The 24,375-nt window shown below is 51.8% G+C and overlaps 1 protein-coding gene across 2 annotated transcripts; it reads left to right on the forward strand.

The window, feature by feature from the left end:
* Positions 1–1,207: 1,207 nt before the first annotated feature.
* Ada (adenosine deaminase) lies at positions 1,208–24,348 on the forward strand. 2 transcript variants are annotated; one of them, XM_048440981.3, is made up of 12 exons: positions 1,208–1,377; positions 12,188–12,249; positions 15,389–15,511; positions 18,067–18,210; positions 18,780–18,895; positions 19,819–19,946; positions 20,503–20,574; positions 20,656–20,757; positions 20,981–21,045; positions 22,933–23,062; positions 23,508–23,607; positions 24,110–24,348. In XM_048440981.3, exons 1-12 carry the CDS (start codon positions 1,345–1,347, stop codon positions 24,124–24,126), a joined length of 1,092 nt encoding a protein of 363 aa, XP_048296938.1. In that variant the 5' UTR covers positions 1,208–1,344; the 3' UTR covers positions 24,127–24,348. The 2 variants fall into 2 exon arrangements, with proteins under 2 accessions (XP_048296938.1, XP_048296939.1); XM_048440982.3 differs by having other exon boundaries at positions 1,209–1,377; positions 24,113–24,348.
* The last annotated feature ends 27 nt before the right edge of the window (positions 24,349–24,375 follow it).

Raw genomic sequence — 24,375 nt, forward strand, 5'->3', positions numbered from 1 at the left:
GTGTGTTTCTAACCAGTTCACCTGCGACGTCAACCTAGAGAAGTTTCTAGACTTTGAGCTGGAGAATTTTCCCAATAAAGGTTGGATGCTGTACAGAAAAACCATTGACAAACCATCACTTACCTCCCAGCAGGCTCATGGGAAGGGCAAACCTCACTGTGGCACATAGCATGATTTAGCTTCCACCTTGCCTTCTGGCCTCAGTCCCCTATTCTTCCCCCTCTTATTTATAGGTTTGTTTATTTACAGACGAAAAGTGGAAATTGCATCTCGTCTAGTTCTGGGATACCGTCATTAAACTGATGTTTCCATGTGCCCCAGTCTTCCCACAGATTTATCCTGTCCCACCGCTTGAATGACAGTCCTTAGACTTAAGTGCATGTTTCCCTTGCTTTACATTCCTCCGCACTGATGCATATAGCAAGCATGCATATTTTTGGTGTCGTTTTTATATGTCCTAGAAGTTGACCAGAGTGTATGAAGTTTTCTTTCACTTATTCTTTCTATCCCCATTCAGTATTGCGTCTGCGTACACCTGCTGGGGCTTTGCAGCTGAAACTCACTTTATTGCTGCATAATACTCTATGGTGCAGACAGTCCGTTGTGTTTCCCCGCTAAGTCGATGTGAGCATTCTGAATAGTCTCCACACATGGGCATGTTTCTCCAGCGTAGCTGCCCCGGGAGAGATAAACTCTATGTCTCTCTCTGTCTGCCCGTGTCTCCAGCCACCCTGGTGTCCTTTCAAGTTTTAACTTCCAGGAGTCTCTCACACATATAACGAATGTCCCTTTGCAGCCCACCTGCCCTCGCCTGGTGAGCTCCAGCCGTCGTTGACTCCGCTAAATCTCCCTAATTACACACTCTCGCTTTGGGATTCTGCAGCAAGTGGATCTACCCGGCAGAATCCTGCCCACGAGGCTCCGAGGCTCGGTGCCTCCAGCTTTGGCCTGCACATAGTAGGCGCCCAGGCAACAGTGGAAGCCTCGGTAAAGAAGAGGCCGGAAAGGGGTCAGGGCTTGGCGGGGACACTGGAGTCACGCCTTCTGGGGGCTCACCTGGAAGTTTTCTAGGGTGTAGCCGCCGGAAAGGTCAGGGGTCCAGAACTCCGGGGAAATGGGCGCCAGGGATGCAGGCGGGCCAAGGGCGGACCCGAGCCCCGGAAGGCGGAGTCTCCGGTGTGGGCGGGGAGTGGGAGGGACCGGCCGGAGCAGCCCGGTAAAAAAGAGCGTGGCGGTCTGCCTTGTCTGAGAGTCCTCGGGAAGCGACCCTGCCACCGAGCCAGCGCGGACCCGGAGAACTTCGGCGGCGGGAAGAGCTTCGCACCGGGGTGCACACTCGGCACCATGGCCCAGACGCCCGCTTTCAACAAACCCAAAGTGAGCGTGGAGGGGCTCCGTCGCCCGGGTTGTGCCCCCGGGCTGTCTCAGGGCTTAGCCGGGCCCAGCCCTGGGAATCTTCACCCTTAGAAGCATAGGAGGACTCCCGCTGGCGTCTCCCCTAGGCCCAGGCCGTGGCTTGCTTCCGGAATGTCGAGAGACGATGTGACAGGGAGAGTCCAGAACCTGGAGGTGCCTCTGGCTGGCCTTCGGGTTCGGCTGCTGTCCATGCCCTGTCCACTCCGGCTCTCAGCCTCGCTGTCTGTCTAATGGGCACTCAGTGGGTGGGGCTGCGCAGCTGTGCAAGCCTGGTGATGTCTGAACCTTAGTAGAATGGGGCCCAGGGTCTCTAGCTGTTAAGTGTTCTGTGAATGGCTTTATCTTCAGTGTTATGATTGCTTTGTGGGCACCAGGTAACTTAGGTTTGTGGGTGCGCCCGTGGGGAAAAGTTGTGATCCAAGCCATAAAGGGGAACGAGGCAACAGAGCGCTGGGGAGGAATTCTTATACACCCTGGGCTTCTGGCCACAGTAGGTTTGTTTGAGGTCAGGTCATGGCCCTTGAGCCCTAATGGAGTACCCCTTGTCTTTCTGCCTGCAGTTGTAGCTTCTTGGAAACAATGAAAGTCAGGGAGAGTCCAGGTCCCTAAGGCCAGCTTTGCAGCCCCCAGGAATTCTGTCCAAGGAGGCCCTAGACCCAGTAGTCAGTCAGCCAGGCAAATTGCACTGGTCAACAGAGTGAGGACTGAGGACCCAGGGGTCGGAATCAGAGACAGCAGGCTCAGTTTTACCCCACCAAGAAACAGATCTTGAATGGTGATGGCAGACATCGCAAAGGCATTAGTAAGAATCCAGTGTGTATGTTGTGCACCATATGTGTGCCTGGAGGGGGAGGGGGAAGGGCAGGTGGGCCTGCTCCTCCCAGAGGGCACTTACTCTGACCCTGCCTTCAGAAGCTAGAGGCTAGAAGGGCAAGGCACGCCTTCTTGCCCAACCCATGCCTCCTGCACATCTTGTCTGGTGCCCCTCACCATAGTTAGCGCCTCTTGTCATTGAAGACTTTTTTTTTCTTTTGATGATCTGAATTCTCTCCACCTTTGGTCAGGGGAATGGCCTCTCCTGATGGGAGTGATGGAAGCTGAAGCTGAATGACAGGTGACAGGTCGATAGCACCTTACCCTTTTGTCACAGCGCTGTGGGGAGTGCCAGTATACTATGATCCCCGGCATTGTCTCCTGGTTCATGGTGGCAGGTCATTTCCTCCTCGGCCTCAGACTCCACACCTGGGGGAAAGGACTTCATTCCTAGGCCTACGCGCACCGGTGTCTGGATGTTAGGAGGCAATGCTTGAGTGGAAAGGTAGCATGTTGGCTGCTACGTCTCGTGTCATGGGGAGGGAGGAATGTAGCTGTGGCCGACAGAAGTGGGAAGGGGTCACTGGAATCAGCGTCTGGGCGGCCTGTGTGATTTTTACTCGTTGAAGCTTGCTGAGGTCCCAGCCTTCACACCATAACTGCACACAGCCTGTCCATCCTGGCAATGACCTTGCGAGGTAGCCAGTACCATCTCCGTGTGCAGATGGGGAAACGGGTGCAGAGAGCCTAATGAGAAAGTAGCCAGACTGGGAGAAGAGCCCACATTGAGGGCTGGCTTCAAAATCCCATCTCCTACACCAGGCACCGTGGTACACACCTGTAATTCCTAGCATTTGGAAGGCTGAGGCAGGAGGATTTTTTTTTTAGTTCCAGGCCTGAACTATATAGTAAGACCTTGTTTTGGATGAGAAAATAACATAAAAGCCAGAAATTCCATGCACCTGTCTCCCCTGGGTGAGCTCTGTGAATGCCTTAGGGGTGAGATGGCATCTCACCTGAGCCAGGGGCCTTTGCTGGTGACCACCAGCTGTCCTAGGGGCTTGGACAACTTCAAGGTGAGCAGTGATACCTCCCAGAGTTTTTGTTTTGTATATGTGTGTGCAGGCCTGTGTGTGGCGATAAGAGAATAACCTTGGGGGTCAGTTTTTCTAGGCGTTCTCCTGTCTCTGCCTCACATTTCATGAGAGGAGTAATGGGGTTGTAGATGTGAGTTACCATGCCTGACATTTGGCGTGGGCTCTGTGGATTTGAACTCAGAGCCATACACTTGTGTGCAAGCTCTTTTCTTTCTGAGATATAGCCTCAGCTTCCCTTCCAGATTTGGAAGTAATCTGACTTTAACTGCAGGCTGAAACTGAGGAGGTTGAGGTGGGGGTTGAGATACTGTTGTCTTGCCCCCAAGCGATGTAACACTCCTGGTCCATCAGCCTACCTGGAGGAGCAAGAACCTAGCTAGACACCTGCTACCTGCTTTGATTGAATGCTTGCTTCTTAAAATTGCTGGGCTCTGAAGAAGGGGTGTGTGTGTGTGTGTGTGTGTGTGTGTGTGTACACCAGTGATCCTTATCATTGAAGCAGGACTAGAAAATTCCGTGGCTTCAGTTGTTACTATGTGTTAAAGTTCCACCCTGACCTCGTGCCTCTAGCTGTGATGCGGTCGTGAATACTGGGAACCTTTAGCGGCTTCATTCACAGAATCCTGAATGACTGAACAGCTGCTGTCAGCATCCCATTTGCAAGTGGAGTAGTCTGAGGACTAGAGAGGACAAGTTTGCTCAAAGCTGCACTATCTGTGCATCTCATGTCTTAGACTTCGAGGGAACTGGCCCAGGTTGAGAAGGCTGTTTGAAAGCCAGCCGTGTGTGGCATGATTCCCGGGCACCTTTGCTCTCTGCCACTTGGATGTTTGTCTGTACCGAGAGCGGTTCTACCTGCTTTGTATGTATTAAGTCACGTTTCGTTCACAGCAGCCTTCCGGGATAGGTCCTGTTATCTTCATTTACATAGGAGGAAACTGACTCAGAGAGGCAAAGGAACTTGCCAAAGTAGCACGACCGGAAAGTTGCCTAGCTGGGCTGCAAGTCAGCCTGGCCTAAAGCTAAAGTAGGTGCTATTGACAACTTTGCTAATTAGAAGTTTTACCTTTGTGAGACAAACAAGGAGAGTCCAGTGATGTTATAGAGCAGGGACTTAGTGTCAGTGCCTTGACCTTGGCCTTCAGACAGACCAGGGTAGAGCCCCTGCCTCTCAGCTTGGCAGCATCAAGTCCTCAGGTAAACAGGCCCTGAAACTCAGCTGTCTTCAATAAGCTGGAGCAGAGAAACCGCTGTTATGGGGTGTTGGGGAAAATCTACACCGCCATGGTTTCTGCTAAAGTGCCTGTTTCTCAAGTGTGTGCTTCCTTCCTTCCGGAGGTTGCAATGGGCGCTTTCTGGGTCACCCTCATATTTTGTTTTGAGCAGGTGCACTTACTTGGGTTCTTGGTGTCTTTCGGTTACCAGAGCCACCTGTTAAAATGAAACTACCCATGGGAAGAGACTGTCTCACCCGTTTATGTGACAGTTGTTGGGGAGGGGACAGAGGGAGATTTGGTTTCATGGAAGCCTTTGTTTGACAGAGCAGAATGACGGCCCAGAAAGAGGAAGGGGTCTGTGGTCACACGGGGAGGCAGGAGACCAGCCTGCCTCCTGACTCCAAATCCTGGGAGACTGCCCTGCAGACTGAGAGAGGCCTGTCCACCTGCCTGAGTGTCCTGAGAGAGTCCTATGGCCGTACCCCCTGGGGTTGGTGAAGGCAGCACTGTGGGATAACCTTGAACAAGGGGACCCCAAAATGAGGTTGAATGCTATATTTACCATGGGGTTAGGGGTATGGGTGAGCCATGCCTCAGAGTGGCTGCAGGGCTAGATAGCAGTAGGGGGGCCAGAGCTAGGCCCACGCTGAGTTCCACTCTCCCTCTTAATTACTGGAGTTGAGTGACTTCCCTGTGCTTTAGCATTCCTGTGAAATGGGAATCATACCCATACCCATCGCACGGATACCAAGTGTGCCCTGCTTAGTGAGGGCATACCACGATGATATCTCCTGTCTATAGGGACCTGTATCACCTAGGGATCGTCCTAATCACATTTTCCCTTCCTCTGCCTAACACCTTGCCTTGTTCCCATAAAAGCTTCTGGCTTCAGGCTCATGCAACTTCCTGGCTGCGGTGTTCATTTGTTTGTAAAACTGTTGTGATCTAAGGCAAGTTCTTCTCTTATCACCTATAAAGTGGGGGTTAACTGGACTGTTTCCTAGACTTTCGAGTCATAAGATTTCTGCCAGGTGGAGATGCCTCTTGCTGGCTGGGGAACTTCTGGGGTGACTCATGAATAACACTGGGGAGCTCCATCAGGCCCCAGGGCTACAGGAAACACCAAAGGGCTGTTTGGCTCCTTCCAGTCTGTTGTACCTTGGAGAAAGGGCTGAGCTGAATTTGGAGGGGCTTCCTGACGAAGGTGGGGCTGAGGCAATTCATTGGCCGAAGCCTATCTTGTTGGTTGGTTTCATCCTAAAAGTCAGCCAAGAGGTGGTGGGACATAAGGTGCTGACCCCTGCTCTACCCAAGCCCTTGCCAGGATGAGGAAGGAAGGAGGGACTTGGGCTGGCAGTAGGTACCTGTGTCTCCTCTGGGTTCTGGCCATGGTGCTCAAAGCCAGAGCCTGGCTGCTCTGCCCCCCTGGATTCTCTACCGAATCTGCCATTGCTGACATTAAGACTGGAGGGTGGGGGTAGCGATGACTATCAACAGACTGTTAGGTCCAGGGGGGTCACGCAAAGATGAGAACACCACCAAGTCTAATAAACCAGAAGCAAACTTTATTCCAGAAACCAGATCCTAGGAAAACCAGAAGCAAACTTAAAAATAAAAAAATAAAAATAAGACACCGCGGGGCACAGAAGCTTATCAGCTAACTGAGACCACAGCCAGAGATGGTGTTTGTTAGGCTGTGGCCTCGACTAGTTTCTGACCCCACCTTTTATAGTTAGGACATCAAGCATTAGGTCTGGGTAAAGGAATTTTTACCACCTTGCCCTGACCCTTGGGTTGCTCAGCGGAGACCCTAGGGAGGGGAGTGAGTGCTAATGTCAAGGGGGAATTAGGATTAACTGGTTCCTGGGCAGAGAATTTAGAAGAAAAGCCTTTCACACTGTTTCCAGGTAAATCTTCAGACTGACTGTCATACTTTGCAACCTTTATTATTAGAGCTCATTAATTAAATCTTTGTATTAATCCACTGTCTCCTGGTACCTCCAGGTGTAAACTGGAGTCTTATGCCTCTCCTCTGGTGGCGCCAGTTTCCCATAACAGAGACAGTGTCTGACCCAGAGGTCACATATCTCTGTCTCCTAAAGGTTAACTCAGTTTACATCTGCCGTTTATCAAGGATGGTCAGGACAGTGCTCTCAATTTGTAGAGAGACGTTCTGGCCTTGAAAATAAAACAGCCAGTTGTAAAATGACCTACGCTTCCCAAGCATCTGAGAAAATAGCTCACTGTGAATGAATGATCCTTGATCTGCTGAGAAAGCTGCTGATAGTCTGTTCTCATCCTCCTAGACTTATAACTTTATATTTCTTTATTTCTACATTCTTATTTTTGGAATCCACATTTTTATTTTCTTATGCCTGGACTCTTCACAGACCAGAGCACATTTTACTGTGCCAGGTGCTGTAGTTGGTAGCAAAGACACACTAGACTGGCACAGATGGGCACCTGCTCTTGGAGAAGCAAAAGTGGAATGAGAACAGAGTGGGGGCAAGGGTGGTGGCCACACCTTTAATCCCAGAGTGTGGAGGGCAGAAGCAGGCGGATCTCTGTGAGTTTGCGGCCAGCCTGGTCTACAGAGTGAGTTCCTGGACAGCCAAGGCTACATAGAGAGACTCTGTCTCAAAACAAAAAGAAAAAAGAAAAGGAGAGAGAGAGAGAGAGAGAGAGAGAGAGAGAGAGAGAGAGAGAACAATGTTGTGTGTTTAGCCATGTGGAGGCCTGGGGACACATTGTCCTACTGGGGCCAGCCCTGCCCACCCTCTATAGGCCTGAAGCAGATATGAAGGCATCTGACCAAGGAGGCCAAGATTTAGATACTTGTCCTAATTCTGTCCACTATCTCCAGCATGTCTTGTGACCTGAACGCACCTCTCTGGACCTCACCCATGAGGCTGACATCTCTTGGTGCTCCCTCAGTTCCTGGCACACTGTAATTATCTGTTAGTTACTAAGCTGCTTCCTGTCCCCAGCAGCCCTAGGAGGTCTTCCTGCCATTCTCACAGATAATGGCCAACTGCGAGCCAGTCTTAAGAGTGACCACAGAGAGAGGTATAAAACTCTCCAGAGAGGTCAGGAGGCTGGGCAGAGACTGGGCAGCAGGAGGACTTGGGCCCCGACTTTGCTCTCCTGTCGGTCTGCTCTGACTACTCTGAGCTTTGCTTTACAAACCTCTTTATACACAGCTACTAGGTTCGCATAAATGCGGACCCTGCCTAGGGTCTAAGGATAGCAGGAACTCTGCGAGCCTCCCCACTATCTCACAGGCGGTCCTGCCTGCTGCGAGGCTGGCGGGGCAGCAATTAGGAGCTCAAGGGCAGACTTGGGTTCACTGACAGATCCCTGAATCTTTAGAGCACTGGTTCTCGACCTTCCTAATGCTACCACCCTTTACTACACTTCCTCATGCTGTGGTGACCCCCAACCATAATATTATTTCTATTGCTACTTTGTAACTGTAATTTTGCTACTGTTACGGATCATAATGTAAATATCTGATATGTGACCCCTGTGAAGGGGTCGTTCAATCTCCAAAGGGGTTGTGATCCACCAGTTGAGAACCACTGGTTTACATACTTCTCTGAGCCTCAGTTTCCTCCCATATAAAATAGGTGAGTGGTCCTTGCCTTAAACGTTGTGGCACACACAATAGACTCAATAGACACCCTAACTGCCCTTTCCCTGAACATGGTCCCAGCTCAGTCTCCAAACTTGTACCTCCATGCTCATCTGGGCTGGTAGATTATCTTCTCAATGGCAGTTTTCTGGAATGTTCAGTGGGTTACCTGTCTAAATTGTCTGTGGAGATGGTCTATGCTTCTGCTCCCTACCAACCTACTCCATGTGGCAGCTTCTGCGGAACAGGGTGGACAGCTGGCCTCAGAGGTGCCCTCGCCCCTGCCTGGTTCTCTAAGACCCACCATAAGGGGCTGTTGTGTGTTAGACTCCTGCTTGCCAAGGACCTACTGCGGGTACAGTGTGGCACGCCCTGCATAGTAGCTGGCTCCCATCTGGACACATACATTAGCAATCTTCTGCTGAGGTTTACTCCCAGCCTGCTCTCCACCCGGAAAGCCACACTTTTAAGAGCTGCCCCTGCTCCCCCGCCTATTGAAAATATTTTTGTTGAAAACCCATCTCCGTGAGTGATTCCTGATTCCCGGCAGGTTTCCTGATGCCACACACTAACTCCTGATCCTTCCTTCTCTCTGGCCTACTCTGCCCTGCGGGGCTCCTTCAGGTTGGCCCTCTGGACACACTCTATTGTATCCCTTGGTGTCTGATTTTTCTTTACCTTGTGGCTCTGCAGGGTGTGTGTGTGTGTGTGTGTGTGTGTGTGTGTGTGTGTGTGTGTGAGTGAGATCATAGCCTGGGGCTCTAACCTCGGAAGGGTTCTTGTTCTGGTAAATGGGACAGGACAGACCAGCCCAAGACAACATGGATGCTTCTAGAGCTGGATTGTTGGCTATCTGCCTGGAGCTTCAGGGAGCCTTTCTGCTCCTGATGGTCTCCTGGGGGCTGGCAGGTGGGGCAGTCACATCCTGACAGTTGTCACTGTTATTCTGCAGCAGAGACACTGTGGAGGTGTCTCTGTTGATGTGTAACTGCTTTCCCCGGAGTGCCCTTGCAGACGCCTGGCACCCACTGATGGAGACACAGCACAGACACCCTGCCCTGACCCTTGGTTGGATTCCCCTTCTCATAGTCCAGGCTTTGTTTTGCCTCTGACCACTCCTCCCCTTTTTTCAGTGACCTCCTTTACTCCATCATCCATCAGTGTCTACATGGGGCCTCAAAAAAAATGAGCTGCTGCGATCCACAGCTACCCTCTGCCCCTCCTGGGCTATGTGTCAGCCATTCAGAAGGAAGGTTCACTGGAGAATCATCTAAACCTTCTCTACTTTCTCACTGCCATTTACTCTTGCCTTTCCCTATCTGGATTCCGCTCTCCTTGCTCAGGCCTCTAGCATAGGGCTCTAGAGCATTCTTCTCAGCCTTGACTGTAGTTCAGAAAACAAAACGAAAACAAAAAAAAAACAGAGCTGAGACTTAGGGGCATCATGTGTTCTCCTTGCCTTGACCTCTGACAGGGCCTGGCTGTATGAGATTCTTGCGGCAGCTGTAACAAGTGACCACATGCTAAGTGGCTTTAAAGCCACAAAACACGCTGGGCTCCATCCCCAGCACTGAAAAGACAAAATAAAGGCAGTTACATCCCCTTTCCCCCAGCCCACACTCTATAGTTCTGGAGGCCAGGAGTCGAAAATCAAACTGTCTGCAGGGTAATGCTCACACTAAAAGCTCAGGGGTCAGCCCTTTGCTTTTCAAGTCTCTGGTAGTGTCAGGCATTCCAGACTTACAGCCTCATGGATCCATTCGCTGCCTCTGTGGTCACATTGTCCTAGAAGTTTTCTACCTCTGCATCTAGGACAGGAAAGTACATTCAGAACCTGTCCAGAGAGTTCAAGATAAACTTCCCCAGGATTGTGAATGATTCCATGTGCTACCATCTAAGATTGTGGATGATTCTGTATGTTACTGTCTAAGACTGGGGATGGTTCCATATGTTACCATCTCAGATTGTAGATGATTATATATGTTACCATCTAAGATTATGGATGATTCCATATGTTACCATCTAAGATTGTGGATTCCATATATTACCATCTAAGATTGTGGATGATTCCATATGTTACCATCTTAGGTCGTAGTTGCTGGTTCTAGGACTTGAAATACAGGCAACTCTGGGGACCCATGGTTGGCCCAGTGTTCCCACCCAGGGAGGTCACTGCTCCCCCTGTTAGCCTGGCGGGCTGGTGTCTCTATGCCATGTCCCCCAGTGTCTCCTACTATCTTTGGCCTCTATTCCCCAAGCTCTGCCTCCCCTGCACTAAGTGCTGGCTTAAGCTAGGGCCTGGTTCTAGACCCCAGCCTCAAACTCTTGTCTGTGATGGCCTTTCTCAGCCTTAAGAAACTGGGAAAGCCAACAGCCAGCGTGATCCCAAGCTGGGGGTGAGCTGTTCTATCTTCTCCCAGCTGGGTGGCCCTAGGAGTGCTGGGCACTTTAAGGACTTGCTGACTAGAGGCTTTGTCGCCTCTGCTGGCTGCTGCTGTGGGCCTGGTTTCTTCTGCTGGAAATGGGTGCTGTAAGAGTTCCTAGGGCTGACCCTTGGGCCAGCAGTTCCCAGATGTTCCTCCTCCATGGCAGGCCTGCCAGCATTCTTATCTAGGTCACCAATTTCCAGATATGGCCACACCTTGAAAAATACCACTTCTGGGTCTCCCTTGGTCCAAGAAATTTACTCCATGACCTGGATAAGGCAGATGACAAAGTCCCTTAGGTCCCTGGCTCCTGGCACCTGTTGGACCTCTTAGCAGTCATGGAAAACAGCATCTCCCAGGGGCAGTGGCTGGTTCCTTTGGGCCACACCTCTCCACAGACACTGTCTAAAGTCTTTGTTGTAGTTTTTGTAGAAGACTGTAGTATCCCACGCTGTTCAGTTGAAGCTTAGGCCCAAAGAAACCAAATATTTGAGATCAGTCATCCAATGGTAGAGCTAGGAGTCTAGACAAATGGACTCTTTCCAAAACCCCTACTGATAGCCTTGGCTTTGAGTGCAAGGTGTCACACACGGGACTGGGCAAATAAGGGTTGATCACCAAGACCTTTCTAGAGGATCAGACAGACTTAGTTACCAGATAAGTTACCAGATACTTAGTTGCCTGCTAAGGTAGGCTGGACTGGCACCGGTGTGTGACACGGAGTCTGGTGTTTGTATATTTGCATTTACTTTGCTCTGCACATGCAAGTGTGTACTTTCCCACAGAGTTGCACCCTCCAGTGGAGTCTTATGCTTGTGTGTGTGTGTGTGTGTATGTGTGTATGTGTGCACGCACGTGCATACATAGGCATGGGTGAGTATATGCATATGTGCCGACATGTGAAAGCCAGAGGTCAATATCAGGTGTCATTCCTAAAGTGCCACCTCCTTATTTTTCGAGACAGGTTCTCACAAGGGAGCCTGGGGTTTACCGATTAGGCTAAACTGGCTAGTGAAGCCCAGGGACCCTCCCATCTCCATCATCTTCCCTGCTGTGGAACTGTAAGTGTGCACCACCATACTTTTCATGTGAGTGCTGACTGAACTCAAGTCCTATGCTTGTGCAGCGGTACTTTATAAACCGAGCTGTCTTCCTGAGCCCCAGAGCCTGATTTTTCAGGTGTCTGAAGTTGGCTATTCCTGGTACACTCAAGAGTTGGCTGAGGAAGGTGGCTGAGGGCAACAGCTCTGGTGTGGTGGGGGCCGGCTCCCACTGGGACTGTGGTGGGCCTCATTCAGATCACAGCTTGGGAATTGGACTGGGGTTAGAACACTGGCTCTGCTGTTCCCCAGCTGTGGCTAAGGCAAGGGTTGGATCCCTGCTTCCACTGCTTGCTCGCAGTGTGACTTTGGACAAGGTATTTAACATTAATTTCCTGAGCTGTGAACTGCATAGCACAAGCACAAGACCCCCCCCACACACACACACACACAAAACACAAACAGGTAAGCTTAGACAAGAAAAGGCGGCTTCCGAAGTGGTCCTCGGTCTCTGTGGTGTCTCATGTTCCTTCTCTGCCTCTTGCAGGTAGAGCTGCATGTCCACCTGGATGGATTCATCAAGCTAGAAACCATCTTATACTATGCCAAGTAAGTCCATGGTCAACCACAGTCCTCTCCAGCATCCAGTGACATGTACAGCTCTTCTTGGGGGGCCCTGGAGATTCCCAGGACTCTGTTCACCCCTTGTGGGAGTCAAGCCAGCCCTTGGTGGAAGATGGTGATGTCTGGGATCTTTTCATTCCGGCCTCCATTGGTTGGAGGTGGTAGGCAAGCATCCCACCTTCTAGCTGTTGGGAAAAGCGAGCCCCGCCCCTAGCATCCTTCACTCCTTTGCTGCGGAGCACTCTGTGTATCCTGGGAGGAGTCAGCTTCCCTCCACTGTCTCCAGTGTCAGCCTCAACTCTCTCGCTGTCCCATGAGACAACCTCCCCAGGTGTCCAGGTGCCACTGGGGAATTTGTCTCCCAACTCCAGAGCATGGCTCCCAGTTCCCTGGGAGGGTTCTGCTCGGCACGCTTTCCTCCACATTGTGCTTCCAACAGCCGTTTCCTGCCCTGGGGTGTGGCTGCTGTTCAGCTGTCATAAGCACACAACATCGGCTGCACCACACCGAGTGACTGCCTTAGCGACTCCCTCCCACCGCTTGGGAGGCAGTTGTGTAGCTCACCCTACCTTACAGATGGGAAGATGGAGCCATGGAAGCCAAAGGCTTCCTCATGAACACAGGGCAGGGTTTCAGTCCAGAGGTCTGGTAGAGTATTTTCTCCCATCAACAATGCAACCAGGGAGCTCTGTAAAGGCCTGAAAAATGAGTGTCTGTCAGGTGCCACCGTAAAAGTCACTCCCAGAAGTCACTGTCAGCATCTATGGTTCTAGTGTCAAGGGGACGCCTCTGGCCTTATCTGTGTGTGGCCTTTGATCATCTGGAGCTGATAGCTGTTGGCACAGGGCCCTGCTGAGGTCGTCTGGGTGGGACACTAAGATGGGTTCTAATCGGGGATTATTAAATGGTCCAAAAGGCTCACTAGCCCAGTCAAGAAGGCATGAATATCCTTGAGTGAAAGAGCAAGATGTGGATATTGGGGCCTGGTGTGATTTTTCTGGCCTCAGTGAGCTCGGGGGAGGGGGTGCCCTGGAGTCTTCAGGCACCAGGGAAGAGGCCTCGCTTCCAGTGACCCCTTCCTTCTCTGTCTGGGTGTCTGGGTGACTGTTGGCAATCATCTCTTCTTCCTTCAGCTCCTGGGTTGTGCCCTTCATAGTGCCTCTTACCTCCTTCCCAGGCCCCTTCACCACCCCGCGGGCTCTCTATGGAGCATGTGAAGGTCTAGCCAGGCCCCTTCACCACCCCGCGGGCTCTCTATGGAGCATGTGAAGGTCTAGCCAGGCCCCTTCACCACCCCGCGGGCTCTCTATGGAGCATGTGAAGGTCTAGCCAGGCCCCTTCACCACCCCGCGGGCTCTCTATGGAGCATGTGAAGGTCTAGCCCCCCTCTAGTGCCGTCATTGTACGGCTCTGTGCCACCACTGACCCTTCTCTTGTCACCTGCAGTCTGTCACCAGGTGCCTACCATGGCCTCACCATCCTCTGGCCTCTAGTCAGTCTGACCACTGACTTTGAACATAGTTAGCAGCGTGTCCCTCTGACGGCTCTCCAGGATCACCATGGCTGTACACGGCCTTAGGAAGGTGACTTAGGCTGGCCGGCCAGCAGTAAGAAGCTTAATCTGGTGGGACCAGTGAGTACTGAGAACCTGCCTATGGACCAGGAGCACAACAGGGGCAGGGACCATATCCCCAAGGTAAATTACGGAGACCTGAGACTGGTGAGGATTCGTGGCACACAGGCTAGAGTGGGGAGACCCTGGTGTTACCTAATGGGAAACTATGGGGACTTGTTTTATTTTATGGCCGTGCTGGGAATGAAACCTAGGGCTTCTGCATGTTGTAAAGCTAAAGTCTGAGCCCCTTAAAATTCTCTTTTTTTAACACATCTGTACACACACACACACACTACACACATGCATGCATGCACACACGCACACACACCAATAATAACAATAGTGATATAAAATAGGAGAAGCCAAGGCCTTGAGGGACACTGCAAACTGAAGCTGAGTCACAGTGGGTGGAGATAGCAGAAGCAGGAAGGCACACCAAGTTCACACCAGCTTCCTGCAGTCCATGGGGAAGCAGAGCTCCTGATGTAGGAAGAAGGCAGAGATGGGACGGAGTCCTGAGCTGAGTAACCAGCACAGCAGACCTATGCTAGGTGGGGCAGGCTGCTAAGCCAAGCCAGCCAGGAGGGCAGAAGGAGAGGTCCTGATACCAGCTCCTGTCCTGGGAATTAAGATACCGCACAGTCTAATAGCTTCTGTCTGGGCATGTGCTCAAACATCTCTGCCTACCCCCGGACCTGATGAGGTAGTCATGGGCTTGCCATGATACTCATATTCACCCCAGCAACAGTCAACCTGTTAGTCCCTTTGAGATATATTGGTTTGTCTCTGGGTCTACCACCCTGAATGCATTTAATCTTAGAAGCCAGGCAGAGCCAGGCCTGGTGAGTACTTGGATGAGCAATGTGTGACTTGTTGTGACTTCTGGGTACAAGTCTTGGAAGGCCTCTCTGCTGTTCTCTAGGCCTGGGAGCTCAGTGTCCTCATCTGTCCCAGGGGAGAAGCCAGATGGAAAGACCCCCTTGTTTCTTACTGGAGTTATCAGTCTGTTCCATGCTGCCCTGGGAGGCCTGGCTGGATCTTGCCTTGGCATCTCATGTTTTGTTTTCATTCATTTGTTTGTTTGGTTGGTTGATTGGTTGATTTTTCGAGACAGGGTTTCTCTGTAGCTTTGGAGCCTGTCCTGGAACTAGGTCTTGTAGACCAGGCTGGCCTCGAACTCACAGAGATCTGCCTGCCTCTGCCTCCGGAGCACTGTGGTTAAAGGCATGTGCCACCACTGTGCGGCTTTGTTTTATTTTTTTTAAATGTAGTTTTAAAAATTCATTTTATGTGTCCAAGTGTTTTGCCTGCAAGTATGCATGTGTGATACATGCATGCCTGATGCCTACCAAGGAGGAAAAAGGCATTGGATCTGCTCAAACTGGAGTTAGAGATGGTTGTGAGCCTCTCTGTGGGTCTCGGGATCAAACCAGGTCTTCTGCAAGAGCAGCCAGTGCTCTCACCCGCTGAGCCCTGGCTGTAGCCCCTCACCCTCAGTTTTATTTTCAGGAAGAGAGGCATCGCCCTCCCAGCAGATACAGTGGAGGGGCTGCGTGACATCATCGGCATGGACAAGCCTGATGCGTTCTCTGGCTTCTTGGCCAAGTTTGATTACTACATGCCTGCGATCGCGTGAGTTGCTCCCGATCCTTGTAACCAAGACAAGACTGAGCTGCCGTAGAAAGCGCTCTGAGCCTCCAGCCTTGCTTCTGACCGTAGTGTGCCCCTGAGCCAATTTCTCCTATGCCTTTGGACTCCTAATCTCTTAACCCACCCAGAGGCGGAAGAGGCTCTGCTCAAGCCCTGTGCTGGTTAGGCTATGGGATGTCTTGTTCAGAACTCACTGCCCTTGTGCAGCTAATGTCCCCAGACCCGTGCCGCCATCACAGAACTCAGAGGAAGAGCCCTTGGCCTAGGTCAAGAAAAGACACGGGGGGTAGGTCTGAATCAGGTCCCCCATGCCCCAGTCTAGAGCTTTGGAGGGTGTGGGCAGGCCAGGTGCTGGAGCAGGAAATGGGGGTGCAATTGGGTCTGTCTTCGATGTCTTGAATCATTGGTTGAATGAGAATCACTACTAGTCTCTGAAAAGGCCCAGGAACTGCCATTAGAGAGGGTCAGAGAAAGGACTCAGACTCTGAAAACCTAAACCAGGCTTCTGACCCGAATTTACCGGCTTCTTTCTGTGTCGCTCAGAGCTGACACTGGTCCTACAAGGTCCTACACAGGTCCTACAAGGTTGGGCCCTTGCTTTCTGCAGATGCTGACTCCTCCCCTACCCTTGGGGACTAACATACCCCAGCCTCAGGTCCTCGCCATCCCCCACCTGCCTGGAATGCTGTTCTCTAAAGGCCCATGGTTTGCCTTCCATGCACATCTGCCATGTCCCTTCTCAGTAAAGCCTCACTGGCCATGTTGTGGTGCACTGCATCACCTGCAGGCTTTATCTGCATCAACAGTGTTCCTGTCTGGCAAACCATGTGCATTTCCCCTTTACCTGGCTCTCCTGTCAGAAGGTGACCAAAAGGCAGGGATCCGAGCTCCTGTTCACTGTGTACTGAAGGTCTGTGTCCAGTATGAGGGTTCAATACCCACCTGGAGAATGACTGCAACCACAGCTCTGGGAAAGGCAGAGAGCAAGCCCCTCCCTAGGGCAAAGCTGAGACCCAGATCCTCCCTCGTCCACTGAACCTCCTCCCAGGAGTGCCCCATTTCCCCGGAGCTGGGCCCTTTCTTCTCACCTAAGGGCGATGGTGGCACTTGCTTGCCTTCCCTTGCTCATTGTCCCTGCTCTGGAGGAAGTCCTACCTAGGACAGTGCATTAGCATTTGATCAGTGTTCACAGAGGCCCTCACAGGTCACTTTGTGCCTCGCTCCTGTAGCCTACACTCAGCAGCAGCAACTAAAGCACTTCTAGCATCCAGCTGATCATTTCTTTGTAGCATTTGTTGGCCCCAACCAAAGTCCTGGCCTAGGTGAGGTTTCTGATGTTTTGGTCATTTGGCCTCACAATAACCCTTTGACAGCGGTATCAGAGAGGTCCGCCAACTAGCCCAGGATCACACAGACTGTAAGACTATGCCTGAATATCATTTGCTCCTTCCAGAGTCCCTCTGAGCTAGGCAGTGGTAGGCAGCACACCTTTAATCCTAGTGCTTGGGAGGCAGAGATGGGTGGATCTCTGTGAGTTTGAGACCAGCCTGGTCTACAAAGCAAGGGTCAGGACAGGTACCAAAGCTACACAGGGAAACCCTGCCAAGAAAAAAAAAGTCCCTCTGGGTTCACCATCTGTGCCCCTGCCAGCCTCACATTTAGCAAAAATTTGGCTACTGCGCCCTAGGCCCTTTCCTTGGATGAAGTGTCATAGTTATGACAACATAGAGGATCCTTGCCTCATGGGAGTCAAGGGGACATGGAAAATAACACTTCAGAAAAAGCATGTGATATCTAATGTCAGTGATCAGGACATGAAGAAAGGATCCCCAGAGGGAAGATGGTCTGGGCAGGGCCTTAAGCTGACTTTAGGTGGAGGCAGGCAGAGTCCTGAGGTGGGAGGGACAGGCTTGATGGTCCTTGGCCAGAGGAAAAATGTGAATCACAAGATGCTAGCAAAGCTGGTGACCGTGCCATTGGGCTGGCCTCGAGGCAGAGCTTTCTACACAACTGGAAGGCATAGGGGCTCAGAAGAGAGGAACAGCAGGCTTTGGTTTCCTTTATTAAAAAAATTATGGGGTTAGGAGGCCGCTAGATACGTGCCCCGCCATTGAGCCACACCCCTAAGCCCTTGTTTACTTTTGTTTTTAGACTGGGGTGGGGACCAGAAGACAGTTTGCAGGAACCTATGCCCTCCTTCCACCCTGTGGATCCTGGCCATCAAGTCCTGGTCTTCAGGCTTCGCAGCAAGCGCCTTTTCCCGCTGAGCCATCTCACTGGCCCTCCCGGTTTCCATTTTTAATCCCTCCCACTGCCACACGGAATGGCATGGCGTCAGGGCAAATGTGAAGCAGTTCCGTCACACAGGGGGGAGGGGTCAAATGAGTTTGTAGTTCAGAAGTACAGATGCCAGGTCTTGCCAGGTGGCTTGGGTCTTCTCTGCAGGATCTGAGGAGGGTTGCAGGCACCTCGTTTGCTACTGGAGCTCCCAAGGAGCTGAAGAAGCTTGTTGCCACCCTGTGTTTTTCCCTTCCCAGGGGCTGCAGGGAGGCCATCAAAAGGATCGCCTATGAGTTTGTGGAGATGAAGGCAAAGGAAGGCGTGGTGTACGTGGAAGTGCGCTACAGCCCACACCTGCTGGCCAACTCCAAAGTGGACCCGATCCCTTGGAACCAGGCTGAGTGAGTGGCAACACTGGAGGGGGCTGCTTTGCTCAGTCCTGAGGAGAGGGCGGAGTGCTGAGAGCCTTGGCCTTGCCCTGGTCTGTGGACTCAACTCAAGCAGAAGAGGCATGATCCCTATCCCTCTGCCTGTGGTTACATCTCTGCCCTGAGCGAAATGCTTGGCTAACTGCCCACGACTCTGCCTGGCTTAGCCAGTGACATCTAGAGCCTGGCTCATTCATGCCTTCTGGTCTGGACCTCTTGCATCTTGGAGTATCTTGAACCCCCCTTGCCCCCTCCCTCTGAACCATGATTATGATGCCTGTAGACAGTGGCGGTCCGACAGGTTCAGATTTAGCCCCCTCTCCATCTAGAAATAGGGAGGGCTGTCTGACACCCCCACACTGGAATCCAGCAGTGCACAGACAGCTCTGAGGAAGTAGGTTACTGCATAGGGGCTTGAAATCATATCCACGTGTCTCCTTGAAAGACATAGGTCGGGGCAAGGCTGCTCCTCTCTGCTCCAGTTCCATGGCTACCATGGCTACCATGGCCTGAAGTCCCTCCCTCCTCCTCTCCCCACACAGAGGGGACCTCACCCCTGATGAGGTTGTGGATCTTGTGAACCAGGGCCTGCAGGAGGGAGAACAAGCATTCGGGGTGAAGGTCCGGTCCATACTGTGCTGTATGCGTCACCAACCCAGTGAGTACCAGTGTACCCTGCCGGCCGCTTGGCTCTATCCCAGAATCCAACTCCGTATGTCCAGTAAACTCTTGGCAGCTCTAGTGGGTCTCCTGAACTGGAAATCTAGGTCTTGACAGCCGCGTGACCAACAGGAAGCTCATAGCCAAAGGAAACTAAACAATAGGGAAACGTCTACGACCACAAGACTCTGTGGTTTGTCCTGGTCCAGAGCCTCTTGCATAGGTCTGACTTCTGACCTGTTGCCAGCATTAGCCAAACATCCAGGACTCAAGCTTCAACCTGCAGCGCCATTCTGTGACCTTGGACAAGTCACGCCACCCCTCTTGAGTGTTCACACCTCGTTCCGGGATGGTCACACTCGATTTGTGCCCCTACCCTAAGGATTAGCGGGAACAAAGCCAAGAGCTGATGTGAGGTTACAGGGCTCACTACAATAGCGATGGCCTGCATGCCTCTTCTCAACCCTTGATGCCGCCTGGGGATCCAAGGTCATCAGGTCATCGGGCTTAAGGCCGATGAGCCATCTTGTAGGCCCACATCGTAACTCTATGGGGCTCTTAATGTAAAACTGCATGATTTATTAGCAATGAACTCATTCCTGAGGTATATCACAGACTAAATATTAGACTCTATGTTCCCATTTTCTGAGGGAGGGTAAAGTCTGCCATGACCTGTTAGTCACTTACTGAGCCCCACCTTTGTCTCAGCACACCCTCGCCATGTACAGTGGTGGTGGTCTTCCTCTGGGAAAGAGGACTCTGAGGCTTGGGTGGGGGAAGACACAACAGTCAGGATCTGAAGACAAGACACTGGATCTTATGTCTTCTCTGGACAGATGAGGGCTTAGAACATCCAGGAGGGCGGCTGGGCAGCCCTGCTCCCATACTGCCTGATGATGCTCCGTTGAACCTCTCTCCCAGACTGGTCCCTTGAGGTGTTGGAACTGTGTAAGAAGTACCATCAGAAGACTGTGGTGGCCATCGACCTGGCTGGTGATGAGACCATTGAAGGAAGTAGCCTCTTCCCAGGCCACATGCAAGCCTATGAGGTGGGCCTGAGAAGGGGCAAGATGTTCTTGGGGGAGCTTGGATGGTGAGCCTGGGCCTCCCGAGTTCCCAAGTGTGCCTTGGTCAGGGTGAGGGACTCTGAGCAGGGTATAAACCAAAGCCCCTGCATGGTGATGGGAGAGCTGTGGCTGAGTCTGCATCTGCCTGTGATTTGCTGTGTGATCTTGGACGGAACTGCTTCTTTCTGGGCCCCATTTCTTAGTTCTATACTCTTGTTAGGCCCTGGTCATATTAACTTGAACTTTCTGGAGCTCCACCCTAAAACCGTGTTCGTTTGCTTTAGAATACTAGACAATGTGTTTAAACCCTTCGGACTGCCGGTGCAGGAGCTGCAGAATAAAGGATAGCTACCACTTTATTTTCAACACTTGGAAATCAGGCCACACCCTCCTATGTATTTACTGAAGTAGCCTCGCCTGACTCTGAGGACAGTCACACCTGCCAAAATTTAGACCCAAGTGTGGCAAAGACAGGGACCTCTGGGGACCTTCTAGGGACCTCTCAGAGCTACCCCCAAACTGTCTCTTCCCCTTCTAGGGGGCTGTGAAGAGTGGCATTCACCGCACCGTCCATGCTGGGGAGATTGGCTCTTCTGAGATTGTGCGACTGGTAAGGAATCAGGAACCCTGGGCCTCCTCTTCCTGACTCCAATCCTGCTCCTGGACTCACCTCCTCTCTGCTACTCCATAGGCTGTGGACACTCTCAAGACCGAGAGGGTGGGACATGGCTACCACACACTGGAGGACGAGGCCCTCTACAAGAGGCTACTGAAAGAAAACATGCACTTTGAGGTGAGAGTGTGAGGCTGGGAGCTGTCTCTGGCTACCCCATGCCTTTTAGACAGAGGTGGAAGGCCAGGCAAGCTGACTGGAAGTGGCCAGGGGTGGAGGTTTCAAGGGCTTGAAGCAAGGAGGTCCTGGCAAAGCTGGCAAGAATGGTGCCACAGCAGGTGGCTTGGCCCATCAGGGTATGGCCTGGGGCCCACTATGCCAGCCACACACCTGCCTCTTGCAGGTCTGCCCCTGGTCCAGCTATCTCACAGGCGCCTGGGATCCCAAAACGGAGCATGCAGTTGTTCGGTGAGATCTGGGTCCTGGGACCTATTTGGTTCTTCTGGAAAGGAAGGGGAGGGGACGTAGGAATGGGTACCTGGTCATCCTGGTTCTTAGGAATGAAGTCCCATTGGCTAGGTGGGAAGCAGGTACTGCTGTCCTTGCCCAGCGAATGAGGACTGCAAAGCTCACACGTGCAGACCTGACTGTGGTCCCCACCTACTGATTCTTAGAGCTGAGGCCCCATAATGCATCAGCCACAGCAGAATGCCCCCTCCCAAAGGAAGCTTCTGCATTGTCACCAACTCTGTCTTCTGGGCTGTGGGCAGAGGAGTCTCACCCGGCTGGGTATGTGTTGCTCTTGCTGCTGTTGAGCACTCCCCTGAATGCCAGCCTGAAGCTTTTCGCTGGAGCATCTCTCCCATACTACAGGGCTCCCATCAGCAACCGAGAACAAGGTCCTCCTGTCCTGTGACCAGGTCCTTATCAGGACTCGTGTGAGGACAAAGCCATCTTCTCCTGAGGCAGGATACAGATGGCAGAACCTGGGCTGACAATGGACAGGCCAGCACTGGTCTGTCAGCCAAACTTACACAGATGGAGGAGTGTGCTCTGCTGATGGGGGGTGGGGGGGGGCTCTTAACTTCCTCAGCATGGTGTCTATGGCACATGAAATGGCGGCTCTTGGAGGCACACGGGTCTATTAGCATGTTGGCTAGAGGGAGGTTTAACTCATCTATGCAAATACAAAGGCTGAAGAACAAAGACTCTTAGTGATAGTGGATCAAGGACTAAGGAGAGAACCCACAACACTGACATTAAGGGGCAGGAGAAACAGAAGGGAAGTCAAAAGCGTGGTGTCAGTGGTTACGGGGGTGCTTGCTGTGCAGGCATGGGGACTGGGGTTCAGATTCCAGCACCCACAAAAAAGCCAAGCATGGCCATGCACACCTGTGACCCCAGTACTAGGGAGGGGGTGAAGACAGGAGGATTGCTGGGGCTTCGGGGTCAGTGAGAGGCCCTGACCTAGAGGACTAAGATGGAGAATGAGGAAGATGGCCACAACATCTCCCTCCAGCTCTGCACATCCACAAACATAGGTATACACACAAACAGGAACTAAAACAAAAAATTTAAAATACTTTTTAAAATAGTATCATGTCAGAGAAATCTAAGAATGGTGTTTTGAGAAGAGTCAAGTGTTAGATTCTGGAGCTGATAAGATGGCTCAGTGAGTAAAGGTGCTTGCCACAAAGCATGGCAACCCAATAACCTGTATGGCAGAATCAGAAACCAACCGTAACAAATTGCACACACCATGGCATGCACATCAACAGCATAAATACAAATTTTAGAAGTGTTGAATACTGGGCTGGAGAGGTGGATCAGAGGTTGAGAGCAATGACTGCTCTTGACAGCCGCCTTAAGTTCAAGTCCCAGACTCATAACCATCTATAATGAGATCTGGTGCCCTCTTCTGGTAAGCAGGCATACATGCAGGCAGAACACTGTACATAATAAATCTTAAAAAACAAACAAAAATCAAAACAATAAAGGTGTTGAATACTGCTATCCAAGCAAACAAGGTTGGAGCCAGCAGAAACCAAGCTCAACAGGATGGTGGGCAGGGTTGTGCCAGGAGCCATATGCGAGGAACTGAGGCCTGAGTAGGAGAGGGAGGCAGGGTGCCAGTCACATTCCAGTGCTGAGAAGGGAAAGGTTAGAGCGCACAGATGCTTGAGGGGCTGTTGCTTTCCTGGCTCTGCAAACTGCCCTCCTCCCTGGCTCTCACCTCAGCTCCAGAATGCAACCATTCATGTTGTCTAAGGCTGGGTGAAGATCGAACCGGGGAGATGGGCAGCCACGGTCCTTGGAGTAAAGAGGCTCTTTTCTCCCTGCCGGCCCCTCTGCCAGTTTCAAGAAAGACCAGGCCAACTATTCACTCAACACAGACGACCCTCTCATCTTTAAGTCCACCCTGGACACTGACTACCAGATGACCAAACGGGACATGGGCTTCACTGAGGAAGAGTTCAAGCGACTGGTGAGTGGGTGTGAGCTGTGGCCGCGACACTTGGTCCAGGTATCTGTGTGAGGACTGCCTGGCACCTCTGGAGACCCACAGTGGGTCTGCCTGACATGCCAAGTCGAGTCTAGCACCAAAGGCCTCCCACAGAGATGCCTTGACACTGGCATCCCAGCTGAGGGATCAGGTGGCTTAGCCTTTGCTTGGGTTGATCCCTCTCAAAAAGGTGTGTCTGGCTGTGGAAAATTTTGTGCCATTTAGGCTGCTCCTAGGCTTAGACCTTGGTCTTGGGTTCCGATGTCCTGAGTGAATCCATGCAAGGGCCTCTGCACCACATCTAACTAACCTCCTCACACCCACACTGAGTATGGGGGTCTGTGGTCCCTGTTACGGTTCATGCTGCCCTGTGACCTATACAAGACCACTCCCTTCCTGGCTCTTCAACTCTTGTTTTCCCTTCTAGAACATCAATGCAGCCAAGTCAAGCTTCCTCCCCAAGGAAGAGAAGGAGGAGCTTCTGGAACGACTCTACCGAGAATACCAATGGCCACCACAGGCTGAAGGTACATCTACCTACCTCTGCAGGGCACAGCAACCGCCCCATCCCCGCCATCTCTGACTTTATGTATGTCCCATGGCATACACAGTAACAACCCCATCCTGTCCCTCCTTGACTGTGGCTTGTAGCAGAAGTCCTTTGGGGAGCCAGGGACAGTGCTGAGAATTAGTGAGCCTGCCTGGCTTCTGGGTGCAGTTGTCAGTCAGCCTCTCGTCAGGGAGGCTGTTTCCTGAGCGGTTACTACCGTCTGGACAGGCTTTCTGCAGATGCTCCCAACCATCACAGTGGCTTGAGGCGTGATCCTAACAAAGAGTTGGCCCAGTCCTATTTCCATGAATCCCTTCATTTCTGTTTATGTTCTTGGCAAGCCACACATTCCCTTGCCTGTAGCCCCTGTCTTGCTATCTATGGTAGGAAGGCATTCTCTGGGCCTGGAATTCTATGCTTTCTCCGATGCCTTATGTGTTATAAGTGGTCTGATCTTTCTACCTCTCTGACTTGACCAGCAGGGCAGGTCCCCTGAAGATGGCAAGGCCACTTCTCTGAGCCTCAGCCTGTGGATGGAGCCTTCACAACTCTGTGACACTCTTACCTTCATTCCTTCCAGACCTTGGAGCGGCCATGTCTGTCCTCTGATCAGGTGTTCTGGCTAGGGCCCTGGGGCCTTGCCAATTGTGGTATGGGTTGGAATCCTTCCTTCTAAGGCTAAAATTCTGGTGTTTAATAAAGCAGCTGGTGACTGGCATCTTGCAGCACATGGCAAATGTGGTCT

The sequence above is a fragment of the Myodes glareolus genome, chromosome 10 (assembly GCF_982192425.1).
Source record: "Myodes glareolus chromosome 10, mMyoGla1.1, whole genome shotgun sequence".
NCBI lineage: Eukaryota > Metazoa > Chordata > Mammalia > Rodentia > Cricetidae > Myodes > Myodes glareolus.